We start from the raw sequence: 17,767 nt of genomic DNA on the forward strand, positions 1-17,767 counted from the left end.
CCCATTCATATAATTTATTTGTTAGTTGTACATGTATACATCAATTGTGAAAGAAAATTTTGATTACATTGTTTAATAACTGGCAAGACTAAAAACTAATACATTCTTTAATAACTGGTAATAAAACTAACAGACCAACTCTTGGTGAATACCTCAGACAAACAATGAGGCAATGACTATTACATATTTTACAGTACATCCTACTTTGATGTTTAGTCTATAAGTGATTGATAATTTGTGTGCTTTGCACCAGGAAGGAGATACCTAAAGGTTGGCCTTCATAAGTGGTCTCAAATATTTGAAGTAAGCCTCTGCAACATCAGTCTGGTTCAAAGGACTCTTCTGGGCCTCGTCAAACATTCTGGGGAGGATTAATTCTGAATCAATACTTGGTAGGATCTGAAATACTTTTTAAGATTTCTACCTGTTACTGATAATTCATAAATGAAAATACAATATTTACAAAGTATCCTAATACATGAGCATGGGAAATGTTTCACTTTAGTATTCTTTATTACCTCTGGTACACATTACCATCCCAACACCCAAGAGTGGAGTCCAAAATTCGATCATGGACATCAAAGGAATCCACCAGTGACACGGCATCTGGACGCAGTGCAGTAAGAAGGTTGCACATCTCCTCTTCCAATGTGCTGATACTAAAGTCCGTTAGGGCCCCACTCTAAAGGGTATGAATCGCACATTATTGTGTTTGACAAATGCAGATATCTCTAATGAGAATACAAAAGCTAATGGCTAGTGATTATCAAGTCCTTTTCTGCACACATGCATGATAATATGAAGTTATTGCTACTTGCAAGCTCTTGGAACTAAAACTACAAAAAAAATTGTTTTTGCAGTAACTTGTTTGGAGGACAGTGATATTTATTAATTGGATTGTTGATCATAGAAAGGAATATAAAAAAAAATTGAAACATTATGGATACATATAGAGAAATAATGACGTGAAAAGAACAGGATGGTAGTAGACTGGTAGACCATGGTTATTAATTAAAATATTGTAGAGAATTAATGGGATTATTTTTTCCGACATTTTATGGACCTCTGGTGTAGTGGTTAATGTCGCTGACCATGACATTACAGGCCACCCAGGGGTTTGTTTAGTCTGTATAGGATAAAGTTGTTGCCGCAAAAATCAGTCCACAGTTAACTCTTCTTCATCCTCCCCTAAGGCCTGGTCCATAAAATGGGAGCTTGGCTTGGGCTAGTATGTATGTGTTCATTAGACTTGCATGCTATTTCCTGCATGAGCAAGGTAAGAGTCAAGAACAGATGACAGAGCCTCGGATGGGGAAAATTTTTTCTTGGCTGCTTTATTTTCTAACTTGCAGGAGGGGATGATCGGCCCCTCTTAAAAACAAACCTTTCCATGGTTTACCCCAGACTCTTCACTTTCTGATTCAGCCCACTGACAGCATGGTAACTCTTGTATACCACAGTACAAATTCAATCTATCCCATGTGCACCTTTCACCCTCCTGCATTGTTCAGGCCCCATTTGCCCAAAATCTTTTCACTCCATCTTGCCATCTCCATGGAGATGTATACCACGTAGTATCAATTCAATGTATCCCATGTGCACCTTTCACCCTCCTGTATTGTTCAGGCCCCATTTGCCCAAAATCTTTTTCACTCCATCATGCCATCTTCAATTTGCCCTTGTTGCCTCCATTTCTGACATGCATCACATCCTCTTCCTTTTAAGGGTGAGGTACTAAAGGCTAAGAAGCAGCACTGAAGTTCTTAAGTTATGGAGACTGCTGCCATGGCCACCCCTTTGAGGGAGTTCCATTTGGAACGAGCATCAGAGCTGTAGATAGACATCCTCTTCCTCAACCTTTCCTTACTCATTCTTATGTTCAAACCACTTCAGCTCTCTCAACCACACTATTACTCTTTTAAAGATTTCTTTCTTGATCATTTCATGTCTCTTATAGTGCCCCATGGTATCCATATACTGATTCCTTCAGAGTAGATTTCACATTAGCTAGAGTAGTGATCAATATATTGTTGTAGAATGCCTTTTCTCAGTCTCCACACTCAAAGAACTTGATCAGCTCTAGTAGTTGCCTCTTGGGTCATATGCCTCTTCAAATCCTCTTACCTCATCTTCCACCATATACTCAAAATCAATATTTATTTTTTAGTTTATTTTTCATGATAATCCCAGAACCTCTTTCAAAGTCTGGAATTTCCTAGGACCTTAGAAATCCTCCTGCAGCTCAAGGCTGAAGTCTTCCCATAACAAGGAAACTTCTTTTTTTGAAGTAAAATGTTCTTTAATGAGATTGTGTTCCGAAAGATAGTCTCACTAAAGGTAATTTTTCAATTGTGGTGTAACCTTGAGCAGGGAGAATCCTTTTACTTCTGTCGGTGTCAACCTGTGAAACATTACTACTAAGAATTAACAACAATACTAACCCTGAGAAAGTCTCCATGGTTCAGAGAGATGTGATATATGAGGTAGAGGCGACACAAGCGATGTAATATGCTGCGAACACCTTCGCTCAGCTCTGCTTTCTCTACTGCATCCACAAATCTTTCACACGTAAAATATCTGGTATGAGCCTGTGTAGAATAATCTTGTTTTACTAAGTTGCTTTTAATAATGAAATTAAAAATGCTGACAAAAATATATAATGCATTTCATGGCTTATTCCTGAGGTTAATTTTCACTTAAATGAATTTTCACCTGCACAGGAAGATAAAAACTTTCATATACAGCGGTGGCTTGTACACAGGTTGCCGAGCTTCAGCCCTTGTTACTGCACTTGTACAACATTCTGTACTTAAAGCTAAAAAGTACCAACCCATGCCTACAAATTACTTAATACTATACAACTTTCAGAACTAAAAAAAACTTTTTCAATATTAGAAAAAAGAAGAAAATGCTTTAATATAATTCACATCAATTTTAAACGCTTATTCAGTGGAAGAAAGATTAGAGCTGTATGACTTGCACTGCCAGTGCTTTGTACCTCATTATTACTACTGTACTTCAGTTTATGGGAATGGCTGGAGGCAGCTCGTCTAGCCACCGTGACCAACGTCTTTAAATAATTTTATTTCCACCATTCAATATATATGAGAAGTGTGATGAAGGTAATGAAATGACTTCCCCATCCTAAAAAAAATGCTGTAAAGAAAGTGTTTTATATAATTTTGTTGCAATGAAGATAGAGAATAAGTTGTAAAAATGATTTGGATACATGCAACTTAATTTTTAACGAACAAATTTCCATCATGCTCTAAATATTTCCTTGTCTGTCGCAAGCTTACTGCTGGGAATAGCTGGAAGTGGCTTAACTAACCACTTTTGTCAATGTATTTTAACACTGTTCACAATTCAAAAAATATGAGTCAAATGGAATGAAGATAAGGAAAAGGCATCCCCCCATAAAAGAAATTCTATAAAGAAAGTCGGCAATGTAGAGAAAATAAATTTGTAATAATCATTTGAATATAAGCAACTTGATTATCTAACAAATGACTCTATATGCTAAATAATTCCCCACTTTGACACTTGCATAGTTGAGAAGTTGAGTGCTTAGGGCCTGAACATGCAGAAAGGTAAAGGGTGAAAGGAGGTTATGGGGCAAAAGTAATGGGAGTGCTATCATTAGATTGAAGCAGGAAAATCAAGGAATGGTCTGTGAGTTATGGAAAGATGTTGCATTTGCTAACCTCTTACAAGGAAGAAAAATTTAAATGAAACTACAGAATGCCACTGCAAAAAAAATGCCAAATGTTTTGCAAATTCTCTGAATTTCTCTTAATTGGTTAAAAGCACCATTCACATTTCTGTTTACTAATTTGATACAGTACTACATTTGTGGCACTGAAATATAAACTTAATGGAATGCTGCATAATTTCAACGCCATTAAAAGATATCGTCTTAGCATCTAATATCAAGACTGAGGAAAGACGGACAGTAAATTTCAGATGAGAATGAACACAATAATTTAGAAACAAGGCACTATCATTTTCTTAAACCTACAACTCTAGATTGAGACAAACACAAATCTTAAATGTACTCTATGTCTGGCTCCTTTACTGTGTGTGTGTATCTGATTTTTGTAATAATTTTGAGACTGCAGTGTTTAAAAAAATAGTCATTTCATATGACATATCTATTTGAGAAAAATGTATTATGAACGTCTGCATTTTTACAAAATTTTTAAAATTACCTGAGCACATCTGACTAACAAAACAGAGCAATTATTCCATGCATGCTCAAAGGGATGTCCCATATCACAATGCTGCTGGAGTCTGGCAGCAGTCTTAGAAACCATGGATGATACTGCATTCTTATATGCCTCTACCAAGTCTGTTAAAAAGAGAATCTAATTAAGCCTGTCTTAGTCTGTCCAATAAAATGGAAGGAAAGGATGCAAGACATAGCACAAAATGGACTTGGTAACAGAAGAAAGACAAATTAACATAATTGTAAAACTGTGTGAAAGACAAATTAACATCCCTGGAAAACAATGTACAAGTTCATTTACTTATGAAAGACAAGCATGTTATTAGAACTGAAAAATTCTTAGCCCCTATGAGATTGGGAAATTATGCTGAACTTTTCTTCTCTTGGATCCTGTTTTAGGGCCCCACCGGCACACAGCTGCCCCTTCACCCAAATCACTAGCTCCCACCTACATACAGGAGCATCCTAAGTCTAGAGCCTGCATCATTTACGAACTAGACAGGCAGTGCTTAATCTTATCAAACAACTTCAGGCAATTGTTAGTCCTCTTAGGGCTGAAATGACTGGTGAAGGGTTCATCCACCAAAGTTACAAAAGGACATCCTACAGTAGCCAGCCACACTTAGAATCCTTCTCAATACCCTCTGATGGATGGGAATGGGGTAGTTACAACTAAAAGCAAAGAGTAATGTCACATGATTTATAAGTACCTGCATTTGAGAGCACAGAGATATTGTGAGTGGATGCAGCCTGCATGGTAAGGTATGAAACAGAGTGACCCAAAGGCTGACCTTGACTAGCTTCACGGTAGGACTTGATAAGATATCTGGAAAGATTTTAGAGGAAAAAATATAACTACCATTTTCATTACACATAACAGGAGGCATAGAATTCAATGAGGACATTCCAAGCATCGTGCTAAAAAAGGCAGCAGAGACCTCATAAAATGTTGACTTTTTCAAACGCGAGCCACAAATAACTTTCTAACTGCAAGCTAACTAGACATGAACACCTGTTAACTTTATCCCTTCCTTTCTCTCCCATACCACCAATACTCACCCCTTCCCAGTCACACCATTACTGCTCCCTTCCTTCTCCACATATCTCACCACTGCTCTCTTCTTTTCCGCACTGTACTCGTCTTTCCTCACCCATATAACCACTGCTCCCTCCATCACCCATACCACCACTGCTCCCTTCCTCCCCCACCCACATCACCATTGCTCTTTTCCTTCTCATGCATCACCACTGCACCCTTCCTCCCTCACCCATCCCATCACTTCTCCCTTCCTTCCCTGCCCACATTGCCAGCACTCCTATCGTTCCCTATTTGAACCACCCCAGCTCAGTTCCTGTCATACCTATACAACAACTGCTCCCTTATCTGCATCATAATGATTTCTCCCTCCAAATTTTGAGAATTTTGGATGACCTAAGTGATGAGAAATACTTATCATGTATATCACATACAAGGAGTCATACAGGGAGTGCTCATCCTCCATGAAGGCTCAGATTAGGGTGTCTAAACGTGTGTGGATGTAACCAAGATGAGAAAAAAGGAGAGATAGGTGGTATGTTTGAGGAAAGGAACCTGGATGTTTTGGCTCTGAGTGAAACGAAGCTCAAGGTTAAAGGGGAAGAGTGGTTTGGGAATGCCTTGGGACTAAAGTCAGGGGTTAGTGAGAGGACAAGAGCAAGGGAAGGAGTAGCACTACTGAAACAGGAGTGGTGGGAGTATGTGATAAGAGTGTAAGAAAGTAAACTGTAGATTGATATGGGTAAAACTGAAAGTGGATGGAGAGAGACGGGTGATTATTGGTGCATATGCACCTGGGCATGAGAAGAAAGATCATGAGAGGCAAGTGTTTTGGGAGCAGCTGAGTGAGTGTGTTAGTAGTTTTGATGTACGAGACTGGGTTATAGTGATTGATGATTTGAATGCAAAGGTGAGTAATGTGGCAGTTGAGGGAATAATTGGTGTACATGGGGTGTTCAGTGTTGTAAATGGAAATGGTGAAGAGCTTGTGGATTTCTGTGCTGAAAAAGGACTGGTGATTGGGAATACCTGGTTTAAAAAGAGAGATATACGTAAGTATACGTATGTTAAGTAGGAGAGATGGCCGGAGAGCGTTATTGGATTACGTGTTAATTGATAGGCGCGCAAAAGAGAGACTTTTGGATGTTAATGTGCTGAGAGATGCAACTGGAGGGATGTCTGATCATTATCTTGTGGAGGCGAAGGTGAAGATTTGAAGAGGTTTTCAGAAAAGAAGAGAGAATGTTGGGGTGAAGAGAGTTGTGAGAGTAAGTGAGCTTGGGAAGGAGACTTGTGTGAGGAAGTACCAGGAGAGACTGAGTATAGAATGGAAAAAGGTGAGAACAAAGGATGTAAGGAGAGTTGGAGAGGAATGGGATGTATTTAGGGAAGCAGTGATGGCTTGTGCAAAAGATGCTTGTGGCATGACAAGCATGGGAGGTGGGAAGATTAAAAAGGGTTGTGAGTGGTGGGATGAAGAAGTAAGATTATTAGTGAAAGAGAAGAGAGAGGCATTTGGACAATTTTTGGAGGGAAATGATGCAAATGACTGGGAGATGTGTAAAAGAAAGAGGCAGGAAGTCAAGAGAAAGGTGCGAGGCAAAAAAGAGGGCAAATAAGAGCTGGGGTGAGAGAATATCATTAAATTTTAGGGAGAATAAAAAGATGTTTTGGAAGGAGGTAAATAAAGTGCGTAAGACAAGGGAACAAATGGGAACATCAGTGAATGGGGCTAATGGGAAGGTAATAACAAGTAGTGGTGATGTGAGAAGGAGATGGAGTGAGTATTTTGAAGATTTGTTGAATGTCCTTGATGATAAAGTGGCAGATATAGGGTGTTTTGGTCGAGGTGGTGTGCGAAGTGAGAGGGTTAGGGAAAATGATTTGGTAAACAGAGAAGAGGAAGTAAAAGCTTTGCAGAAGATGAAAGCCGGCAAGGCAGCGGGTTTGGATGGTATTGAAGTGGAATTTATTAAAAAAGGGGGTGACTGTATTGTTGACTGGTTGGTAAGGTTATTTAATGTATGTATGACTTGTGGTGAGGTGCCTGAGGACTGGTGGAATGCTTGCACAGTGCCATTGTACAAAGGCAAAGGGCATAAGAGTGAGTGCTTAAATTACAGAAGTATAAGTTTGAGTATTCCTGGGAAATTATGTGGAAGGGTATTGATTGAGAGGGTGAAGGCATGTACAGAGCATCAGATTGGGAAGAGCAGTGTAGTTTCAGAAGTGGTAGAGAATGTGTGGATCAGGTGTTTGCTTTGAAAAATGTATGTGAGAGATACTTAGAAAAGCAAATGGATTTGTATGTAGCATTTATGGATCTGGAGAAGGCATATGATAGAATTGATAGAGATGCTCTGTGGAAGGTATTAAGAATACTTGGTGTGGGAGGTATGTTATTAGAATCAGTGAAAAAAATTTATCGAGGATGTAAGGCATGTGTACATGTAGGAAGAGAGGAAAGTGATTGGTTCTCAGTGAATGTTGGTTTGTAGCAGGGGTGCGTGATGTCTCCATGGTTGTTTAATTTGTTAATGGATGGGGTTGTTAGGGAGGTGAATGCAAGAGTTTTTGAAAGAGTCTGTTGTGGATGAGAGAGCATGGGAAGTGAATCAGTTGTTGTTTGCTGATGATACAGTGCTGGTGGCTGATTTGGGTGAGAAACTGCAGAAGCTGGTGACTGATTTGGGTGAGAAACTGCAGAAGCTGGTGACTGAATTTGGTAAAGTATGTGAAAGAAGAAAGCTGAGAGTAAATGTGAATAAGAGCAAGGTTATTAGGTACAGTAGGGTTGAGGGGACAAGTCAATTGGGAGGTAAGTTTGAATGGAGAAAAACTGGAGGAAGTGAAGTGTTTTAGATATCTGGGAGTGGATTTGGCAGCGGATGGAACCATGGAAGTGGAAGTGAATCATAGGGTGGGGGAGGGGGCTAAAGTTCTGGGAGCGTGGAAAAATGTGTGGAACGGTATCTTGGAAAGCAAAAATGGGTATGTTTGAAGGAATAGTGGTTCCAATAATGTTATATGGTTGCGAGGCGTGGGCTATAGATAAGAGTTGTGCGGAGGTGGGTGGATGTGCTGGAAATGAGATGTTTGAGGACAATATGTGGGGTGAGGTGGTTTGATCGAGTAAGTAATGAAAGGGTTAGAGAGATGTGTGGTAATAAAAAGAGTGTGGTTGAGAGAGCAGAAGAGGGTGTTTTGAAATGGTTTGGTCACATGGAGATAATGAGTGAGAAAAGATTGACAAAGAGGATGTATGTATCAGAGGTGGATGGAACAAGGAGAAGTGGGAGACCAAACTGGAGGTGGAAAGATGGAGTGAAAAAAATTTTGAGTGATTGGGGCCTGAACATGCAGGAGGGTGAAAGGCGTGCAAGGAATAGAGTGATCTGGAACGATGTGGTATACCGGGGTCAACGTGCTGTCAATGGATTGAACCAGGGCATGTGAAGCGTCTAGGATAAACCATGGAAAGTTCTGTGGGGCCTGGATGTGGAAAGGGAGCTGTGGTTTCAGTGCATTATACATGACAGCTAGAGATTGAGTGTGAATGAATGTGGCCTTTGTTGTCTTTTCCTGGAGCTACCTCGCACACATGCGGTGGGGTGGGGGTTTTCATTTCATGTGTGGTGGGGTGGTGACAGGAATGAATAAGGGCAGACAGGATGAATTATGTACATGTGTATATATATGTATATGTCTGTGTGTGTGTATGTATGTGTATATGTTGAGATGTATAGGTATGTATATGTGCTGTGTGTGGACGTGTATGTATATATATGTGTACGTGGGTGGGTTGGGCCATTCTTTCGTCTATTTCCTTGTGCTACCTCGCTAATGTGGGAGACAGCGACAAATATACTATAAAAAAAGAAAAATCACTTTGAAAGGAAAGTGAAGAAGAATACCAAGTGAGAGTTGATGTAAGTGACTCAAAGGAGTAAATAAAGGGAAAGTTGTATTGACCATGGGATGCTGCCAAGCACAGCCCCTCTACCCATGTGCTTGGCCTTTGTATTATCATGAGGAAAGTTACATACCAAATGTGATTATTTTTATGAAGGATATGATCTTGTGGAGGCTAAGGTGAAGATTAGTATGGGTTTTCAGAAAAGAGGAGTGAATGTTGGGGTGAAGAAGGTGGTGAGAGTAAGTGAGCTTGGGAAGGAGACCTGTGTGGGGAAGTACCAGGAGAGACTGTGTACAGAATGGAAAAAGGTGAGAACAATGGAAGTAAGGGGAGTGGGGGAGGAATGGGATGTATTTAGGGAATCAGTGATGGATTGCGCAAAAGATGCTTGTGGCATGAGAAGAGTGGGAGGTGGGCTGTTTAGAAAGGGTAGTGAGTGGTGGGATGAAGAAGTAAGAGTATTAGTGAAAGAGAAGAGAGAGGCATTTGGACGATTTTTGCAGGGAAAAAATGCAATTGAGTGGGAGAAGTATAAAAGAAAGAGACAGGAGGTCAAGAGAAAGGTGCAAGAGGTGAAAAAAAGGGCAAATGAGAGTTGGGGTGAGAGACTATCAGTAAATTTTAGGGAGAATAAAAAGATGTTCTGGAAGGAGGTAAATAGGGTGCGTAAGACAAGGGAGCAAATGGGAACTTCAGTGAAGGGCGTAAATGGGGAGGTGATAACAAGTAGCGGTGATGTGAGAAGGAGATGGAATGAGTATTTTGAAGGTTTGTTGAATGTGTCTGATGACAGAGTGGCAGATATAGGGTGTTTTGGTCGAGGTGGTGTGCAAAGTGAGAGGGTTAGGGAAAATGATTTGGTAAACAGAGAAGAGGTAGTAAAAGCTTTGCGGAAGATGAAAGCCGGCAAGGCAGCAGGTTTGGATGGCATTGCAGTGGAATTTATTAAGAAAGGGGGTGACTGTATTGTTGACTGGTTGGTAAGGTTATTTAATGTATGTATGACTCATGGTGAGGTGCCTGAGGATTGGCGGAATGCGTGCATAGTGCCATTGTACAAAGGCAAAGGGGATAAGAGTGAGTGCTCAAATTACAGAGGTATAAGTTTGTTGAGTATTCCTGGTAAATTATATGGGAGGGTATTGATTGAGAGGGTGAAGGCATGTACAGAGCATCAGATTGGGGAAGAGCAGTGCGGTTTCAGAAGTGGTAGAGGATGTGTGGATCAGGTGTTTGCTTTGAAGAATGTATGTGAGAAATACTTAGAAAAGCAAATGGATTTGTATGTAGCATTTATGGATCTGGAGAAGGCATATGATAGAGTTGATAGAGATGCTCTGTGGAAGGTATTAAGAATATATGGTGTGGGAGGCAAGTTGTTAGAAGCAGTGAAAAGTTTTTATCGAGGATGTAAGGCATGTGTACGTGTAGGAAGAGAGGAAAGTGATTGGTTCTCAGTGAATGTAGGTTTGCGGCAGGGGTGTGTGATGTCTCCATGGTTGTTTAATTTGTTTATGGATGGGGTTGTAAGGGAGGTAAATGCAAGAGTCCTGGAAAGAGGGGCAAGTATGAAGTCTGTTGTGGATGAGAGAGCTTGGGAAGTGAGTCAGTTGTTGTTCGCTGATGATACAGCGCTGGTGGCTGATTCATGTGAGAAACTGCAGAAGCTGGTGACTGAGTTTGGTAAAGTGTGTGGAAGAAGAAAGTTGAGAGTAAATGTGAATAAGAGCAAGGTTATTAGGTACAGTAGGGGTGAGGGTCAAGTCAATTGGGAGGTGAGTTTGAATGGAGAAAAACTGGAGGAAGTGAAGTGTTTTAGATATCTGGGAGTGGATCTGTCAGCGGATGGAACCATGGAAGCGGAAGTGGATCATAGGGTGGGGGAGGGGGCGAAAATTTTGGGAGCCTTGAAAAATGTGTGGAAGTCGAGAACATTATCTCGGAAAGCAAAAATGGGTATGTTTGAGGGAATAGTGGTTCCAACAATGTTGTATGGTTGCGAGGCGTGGGCTATGGATAGAGATGTGCGCAGGAGGATGGATGTGCTGGAAATGAGATGTTTGAGGACAATGTGTGGTGTGAGGTGGTTTGATCGAGTAAGTAACGTAAGGGTAAGAGAGAGGTGTGGAAATAAAAAGAGCGTGGTTGAGAGAGCAGAAGAGGGTGTTTTGAAATGGTTTGGGCACATGGAGAGAATGAGTGAGGAGAGATTGACCAAGAGGATATATGTGTCGGAGGTGGAGGGAACGAGGAGAAGAGGGAGACCAAATTGGAGGTGGAAAGATGGAGTGAAAAAGATTTTGTGTGATCGGGGCCTGAACATGCAGGAGGGTGAAAGGAGGGCAAGAAATAGAGTGAATTGGAGTCATGTGGTATACAGGGGTTGACGTGCTGTCAGTGGATTGAAGCAAGGCATGTGAAGCGTCTGGGGTAAACCATGGAAAGCTGTGTAGGTATGTATATTTGCGTGTGTGGACGTGTGTATGTACATGTGTATGGGGGGGGGGGGGGTTGGGCCATTTCTTTCGTCTGTTTCCTTGCGCTACCTCGCAAACGCGGGAGACAGCGACAAAGTATAAAAAAAAAAAAAAAAAAAAAATGATCTTGTCATGAGTACTTTGGTGTATCATAAGACAGTGAAGAAGAATGGCACTTCCAAGCATATTTTGAAGGTAAACTGATGGACCCCACTTACAAATACATACTAAGAATAATGCATGGATTCTAAGATAGTTACACACTCAAGGATGCTGTGTAGGAAAGACATCAGTGAAAGTGAAATATTTGAAATTCTTGTTCTGGTACTGCTGATGCCACATGTGAAAGCATGGTATATATGATTTTGGAAGAAGGAATCACTGATCAGTACACCAACTTTAGGTAAAATCATGATCAGAAACAAGTTCTGACTGCTCCTGAGATTTCTAAACTTTGCCAATAATGATAATCCCACTGCATAAGGCCACACGCAGAAAATCTGGCCTATGGTCATGTCTCTGAAGAACAGGCTCAATGCATTCTTCAAGCCATTCTAAAAACTAATTACTTATGGGTCCAGTGTTCTTCAAAGGATGATGAGTGTTCAAACAAACCATATCGAATGAAACATCTGGGCAAAATTTCTTTAAGTAAACGAGAAAAGTATAGTATTAGACATAAAACTGTATATGGGTAATGCAGTTGACATTTTCCAACAAGACCCCCTTGGGTTTTCTGGTGCAGTTGGAAAGAAAATATTGGGAAGGGACATAGCACACAGAAAACTGGAACATGGTCTCTAATCTGTACAACTATTTGTTGAAAAATAACATTGGGGCATATGGCACAGCATGATTAGAAAATATAAGCTGAAGTTCAAAAGATGTCTCCAGTGTGGTGATTACCCATACAAAAAGCAGGAGACATTGTGCCTTTGATGTTGGTATGAAGAGTATGACATTATCATGATGAAAACCTTTCATGCAATAAAAATGTTAGACTGGGAAACTGGATCTTATGACACAGGCCAACTTATGGAAACCAAATGCATTTAGTACACAAGTCTGACATGTAGACTGGGTCAGAGGAATGTGTATGTAAATTGATCAAATGATATAGAATTACTCTTCCAGCTGCATGTTATCCTCTGAATGCATATATGTCAAAACTGGCCATAAATTGTCACCACAGCAGGCTAGCGACTCTTTACCTGCACTGTAATTTTGCTATAATGTCTCAAACACCACAAAATGTGCTGATGTATCTTGGTCTATACTATGTCTTTTTCTCTTATAATCTCTCAATCACTGCAATGCATATGGACATATCTTGATCTATACAGCATCCACCTCTATAATGTGTTGAGTACAACACTTACTGATGTGTCTCACTTTTCAAAGTTTATTGGTGTGCTAAATAGCACACAAAGAAGTGTGACCTTGGAAAAGTTGAACCATTTGAGGATCTCAAAAACTGAAAAGTTACCCAGGCTGTAATCACCTAAAGATAAGTGCCATGGAGTTGGCTTCACTTACAGAAATATTTTTTGGTGAGCAAATCTTCCTCCCCTTCTTTGCTAAAACTACATAATTATACTGCAGGTGATGGGTAGGCTTTAAAAAAACTGGCCTTAAGCTTTTGAAACCAATGCTTTGCACTAGAACTAACACTACACTCTGTTGCCCAACCCACCTTCTCTTGCAAGGTTGGGTTGCCTCTAATGATCATGGGATCTGAGACTTGACAGGTGACAGCACCAACAGCAAGGAAGGAACACTGGGAGAATGCTTTTAAAGGTGATTAGAGTATATGATTCTTTTTTTTAGTAGGACTTCACCTAGCTTTTTATGATATATCAGGCTGTAGTTTGCTTTAAGTGTGCATTAATGTGCCTGTGGTACTACCTGTTGTATCAGCTTGCACACTGAATACTAATAGTTGGCTTAAAAGTGCGTTATGTGATAGAACTTGGTAGTTCTGGCTCAAAAACATGCTTTTCATAAGCTCTACATTGAATATTTAATTATCCAGAGAGCCATTTCTCTCAGATAATCTTAGGTGAATAATAAGAGAAAAAAATCATACTTCCATGATTTTCTTACCGAGCCACTTGTAGCCACAAGACTGTGTTCTCCCCTTCATAGGTGATGGCAGCAGTGGTGCTGGTGTAAATTCGTGGTAAGTTTGAAGAAGCTAGGTATCCATGCCCTCCACATGCAAGGCGACAAGTTTCTACACCAGAGGCAGCATCAGTAGAGCTCAGAGCTTTAAGGCCACATGAAATGGCATGCAGCTGTTGAAGAGTGTTATGATTAAAGGTAAATTCTAGTCAGTTTTATTGTACAAAATAAAGCCAAAGAAACATACATTTCACAGGTAAGGAACCTGCACATTTAACTCAAACTGGTCTGATGAATGCAATACCCTTTAAAATAAGAGTAAGAAAATTCCGATATTATGGAAAACTCCCAAAAAGACACAAAATCACTTATGTGAAAAACTTCTCCCTGTGCTTGAATCACTTGTGAACTAAGAAAATTAGTCTTCGACCAGTCTTAATGAAAAGCAGCACAGACCCATAAAAGAGTAAAGAAAGTACCTGACAACTAATCAACCAGCATTTTACATCTGCTATACATGGAATTAGCCAACATTTATTACTTACCCCAGGTTATAAATCATCCAACTGCTGCAAGAAACTACCCAACTCTATGAAGCTATGAAGCATGTCACTCCAAAAAAGAAGGATGGGTAAACAATTACATGACTGTGTTTCATAGGGTGCTCAAACATAAAAAGAGGTGTCTACTACTTCACTTTTTTTATGTGCTTTACAAAGACTTATATTCACAGCATAAGCTTATGCTCATAGCAGAAGTGGCCACTTTTTCATATCATTATGTGCAAAAGGTCATAAAATCTTGCAGAAGGCCTGCCAGATATATAGCTTTGTGTCACAACAGCAATTTCCTAATCAGTCAATAGATGTTGAATATGTACTAGAACCTCTTCAAAGTGCACACATATGATTCATCTCATAAGTGTTGAGGCCTATCATTCTTCTATCATTCTTCAACAGAACACTGGTTGATGTAAAACGTATAAAGGCAAAAGCAAGGATAATTTTCAGCTCAACATCCATTCCATAAATAACAGCAGCTCATTTACTGGAACTTTTCTATGACACCATAATTTTAGGAACAGCTTTATTCAAAAGGAGGTAAAACTTGCTATAATGGAAATTTTAATCTTATTACTTATGAATACAAAAAGCAGAATAATGTGAGAAGCATTCAATGCAGCTAAGTTTGGATGTGCTCTCTGAGAAAAAAAGTCCCTCATCAACTAACCAAGACAAAAAGTGGTTCTCCATTCCCTGAAGAAAAGGTGATTCAAAGGGTAAAGCAGACAATCATACTGCCCCTCTATTTCCTTCCCAGTAAGTTACACCCTGGAAAATCACCTTAAGCCATGAGAACCAGTCTCTGATAAGTATTGAAAATAATAATTTTCATTTTTTCCTTATCTTAAGCATTATTCTTAATATCTCATCAAACCATTATCAAGTGCCTATCATCTGTGAGTTTGAAAAGGTATCCTGCATTTTTAAGTTTTTTATAATACAGTTTGCTTTATGCAGTAATATTAGAATGTTTGAAAATGAAAATGAAATTCATATCAAGCAAGTAGTAATGTGTGGAGGGAGGACATGTGTACACACACACATACATGTATGCATCCACAATTAAAATGAAGGGATAAAACATATCACCAGAAAAATCTAGTTTGGGAATGTTGGTTGAAATGATGTGAAACCAGGATAAGAAATTAACACAATTAGAGACGGAAGTAAAGGGTCTAAGGAACAATTAAAAGATCATGAGAAGTGTCACAAAATTTGAGCCAATGATCATGAAAGATTCACATCAGTTGAGGGGGGTTGACAAAGTACGTGACCAGAAAAAAGTAGAAATGATTATCAGAAAGGGCTATTCTAGATGTCCGTGAGACTGCTAAATGAGAGAAAATGTCCCTAACACAGAATAAAGAAATTTCTGAAAATGTTGGACAGAGAGGATAACAAAACCAATTTCTGGGTCTGGTCAAAAGACTTGGATCATACTGACTTGATGCAGTGGGACAGTAACCTGGGGCACCAAAAGAGAGAGGTGAAACTGCAGAAAGAATAATATGAACTGTTGAAGCTTGAACAATCAGCAAAATTTATGGTCTGTTTAATAAAGTTTAGAAAGTGAAAAGCTTACTGGATCAGTGCTTGTTAGCAAATATGAAGATTGTAGAAAAATGCAGATGTACAGAGGTTGATTAATCAAAACTGATATACTTATCTAAAAGGTGAGTGGCACTTAAATTAGAAAGATCAGTTAACCAGATCAAAAGATGTAAATCTCTGATTAATGTTGAACTGAAGGAAGAATATACACCATATAAAAAGGAAGAGGGAAATAAAAAAAAAAAATGGCCATTACAAGGATATTGAAGACAACAAAGTTACCAATGTAATTTCTGTGATAAAGGATAGAACAAATGATGGTTATATCATGACAGTGAGACAGCCAATTCCATTCATGTCTGATTTGGAGTCACCTAGCAAATAGGTGCTCAAGTGGGCTACAAAACTTGAAAACAAGGTGAGATTTAGTGGAGCATTAATAAAGTGTGGCATACCAAGGGAAGAGAGGGAAAAAACAAAAAATACGATCCGATGGCAAAAAGCAGAAAACACCAGATGAAGCAAGGGGACAGACCACCCTTGCCAGCGCTGTAGAGAGGTCAGAACATCAGGTGGTAATCTTAGTCTCAAGCATCGTATACATATGCTGACAGATTGGTATTAAATGGTAAAGCAATGAAATTTAAGGATTGTATGATGGAAAATACACCTCATTTTACTAGGGTGGTGAAACTAAAGAAAAAGATCACTCTTTTTCTGACCAATGGGGTATATGAAAGTAAGGAGAAAAAATGAAAACATAGGAGGAGGACTGGTTCTCCTAATAAAAGATATCCTCAAGATTCAGGAAATAGTAGTAGACTGCCCAATCAGACAACATGTAATGGGAAAGGCAAATGTAGGAAAGAAGTGCAAAATGATAATCATCCAGAACAAATACAGAATGACAACAATGAAGGAACAATCATGATGGAACATGAAGCAACAAAACATGCACTTCTTAGAGAAGGTAAAGTGCTGATAATGAGGTATTTCAATTATTAAGAGAAAGACTGGTAGAATTTTGATACTCATGGTGAAGGAATCATGGACACAAAAGTTCTTGGATTATCATGGTGAGAGGGAGTCATGGGGACAAATCTTATAGAAGGTATGCGTGAAACTTTCCTATACTAACATGTCAGGGAACACAATAGGATGAGAGCAACTGATACACCATCATACATACTAATGTGGATATTGAGAATATTATATATTATACAATTACCAGAACAAATGATTATGTAATGCTTATGTGGTAAATGAGTTAGTTAAAAGAGCAGAGGTGAGACAAGGCCTAAAGAGGAGATACAATTGTAGAAGCTACACAAACCTCACCCATTTCTATGGTAACAATAAAGGTACCAGAACTGAGAGAACTGATTCACAGAGAAAGGCTAGAAGCCATTAAACCTGCCCACTTAGGAAGAAGGTAGAGTGAATGTTAACCTGGTCACAACCTAAAGTAAATATTTATAACATGACAGGGACAGTGAACAGTTCCGTCATGAGTTGTAGGGATAGAACAAGCAGAGGACATAAAATTGAATTAAACAAGGAACTTGTAAAGAAAGATGAGAAGTACTTTTATAGTACGAGTGAGGTGTATTAAAGGAATAAAAGTACTGAAGATATGGTTAATGCAGACAGTATGCAGAAATTTAAGAAGCTGTATGATAGAAGAGAAAGTTCAAGAGATGGAGGCCCATGAATGTATACAACTCCCTTCCTGTACAGTACAAAAAGGTAATTATAAAACTATACAAGAGAGAAGGGTATGATTCATACCAAATCTTGATATACAAAAGACATTACAGAACCATCAAGCTGGTGAAGCATCTTAATTTTTGTGACCAAAATTACTATCTGCCACATTTG

At 39.3% G+C, this 17,767-nt stretch overlaps 1 protein-coding gene across 2 annotated transcripts in view; it reads right to left on the minus strand.

Moving 5' to 3' along the window:
• The window catches only part of ACOX1 (acyl-CoA oxidase 1), a 42,858-nt gene continuing 25,091 nt past the window's right edge, over positions 1–17,767 (minus strand). For both annotated transcript variants that reach the window (XM_071682649.1, XM_071682650.1), the window contains 6 exons: positions 13,758–13,948; positions 4,936–5,051; positions 4,209–4,348; positions 2,442–2,588; positions 519–682; positions 1–361 (listed from right to left, as the gene is read on the minus strand). In XM_071682649.1, coding sequence (XP_071538750.1) covers positions 265–361; positions 519–682; positions 2,442–2,588; positions 4,209–4,348; positions 4,936–5,051; positions 13,758–13,948 — 855 coding nt within the window. In that variant the 3' untranslated portion in view covers positions 1–264. The remainder of the gene's footprint in view (positions 362–518; positions 683–2,441; positions 2,589–4,208; positions 4,349–4,935; positions 5,052–13,757; positions 13,949–17,767) is intronic.

The sequence above is a fragment of the Panulirus ornatus genome, chromosome 34, assembly GCF_036320965.1.
Source record: "Panulirus ornatus isolate Po-2019 chromosome 34, ASM3632096v1, whole genome shotgun sequence".
Taxonomy (NCBI): domain Eukaryota; kingdom Metazoa; phylum Arthropoda; class Malacostraca; order Decapoda; family Palinuridae; genus Panulirus; species Panulirus ornatus.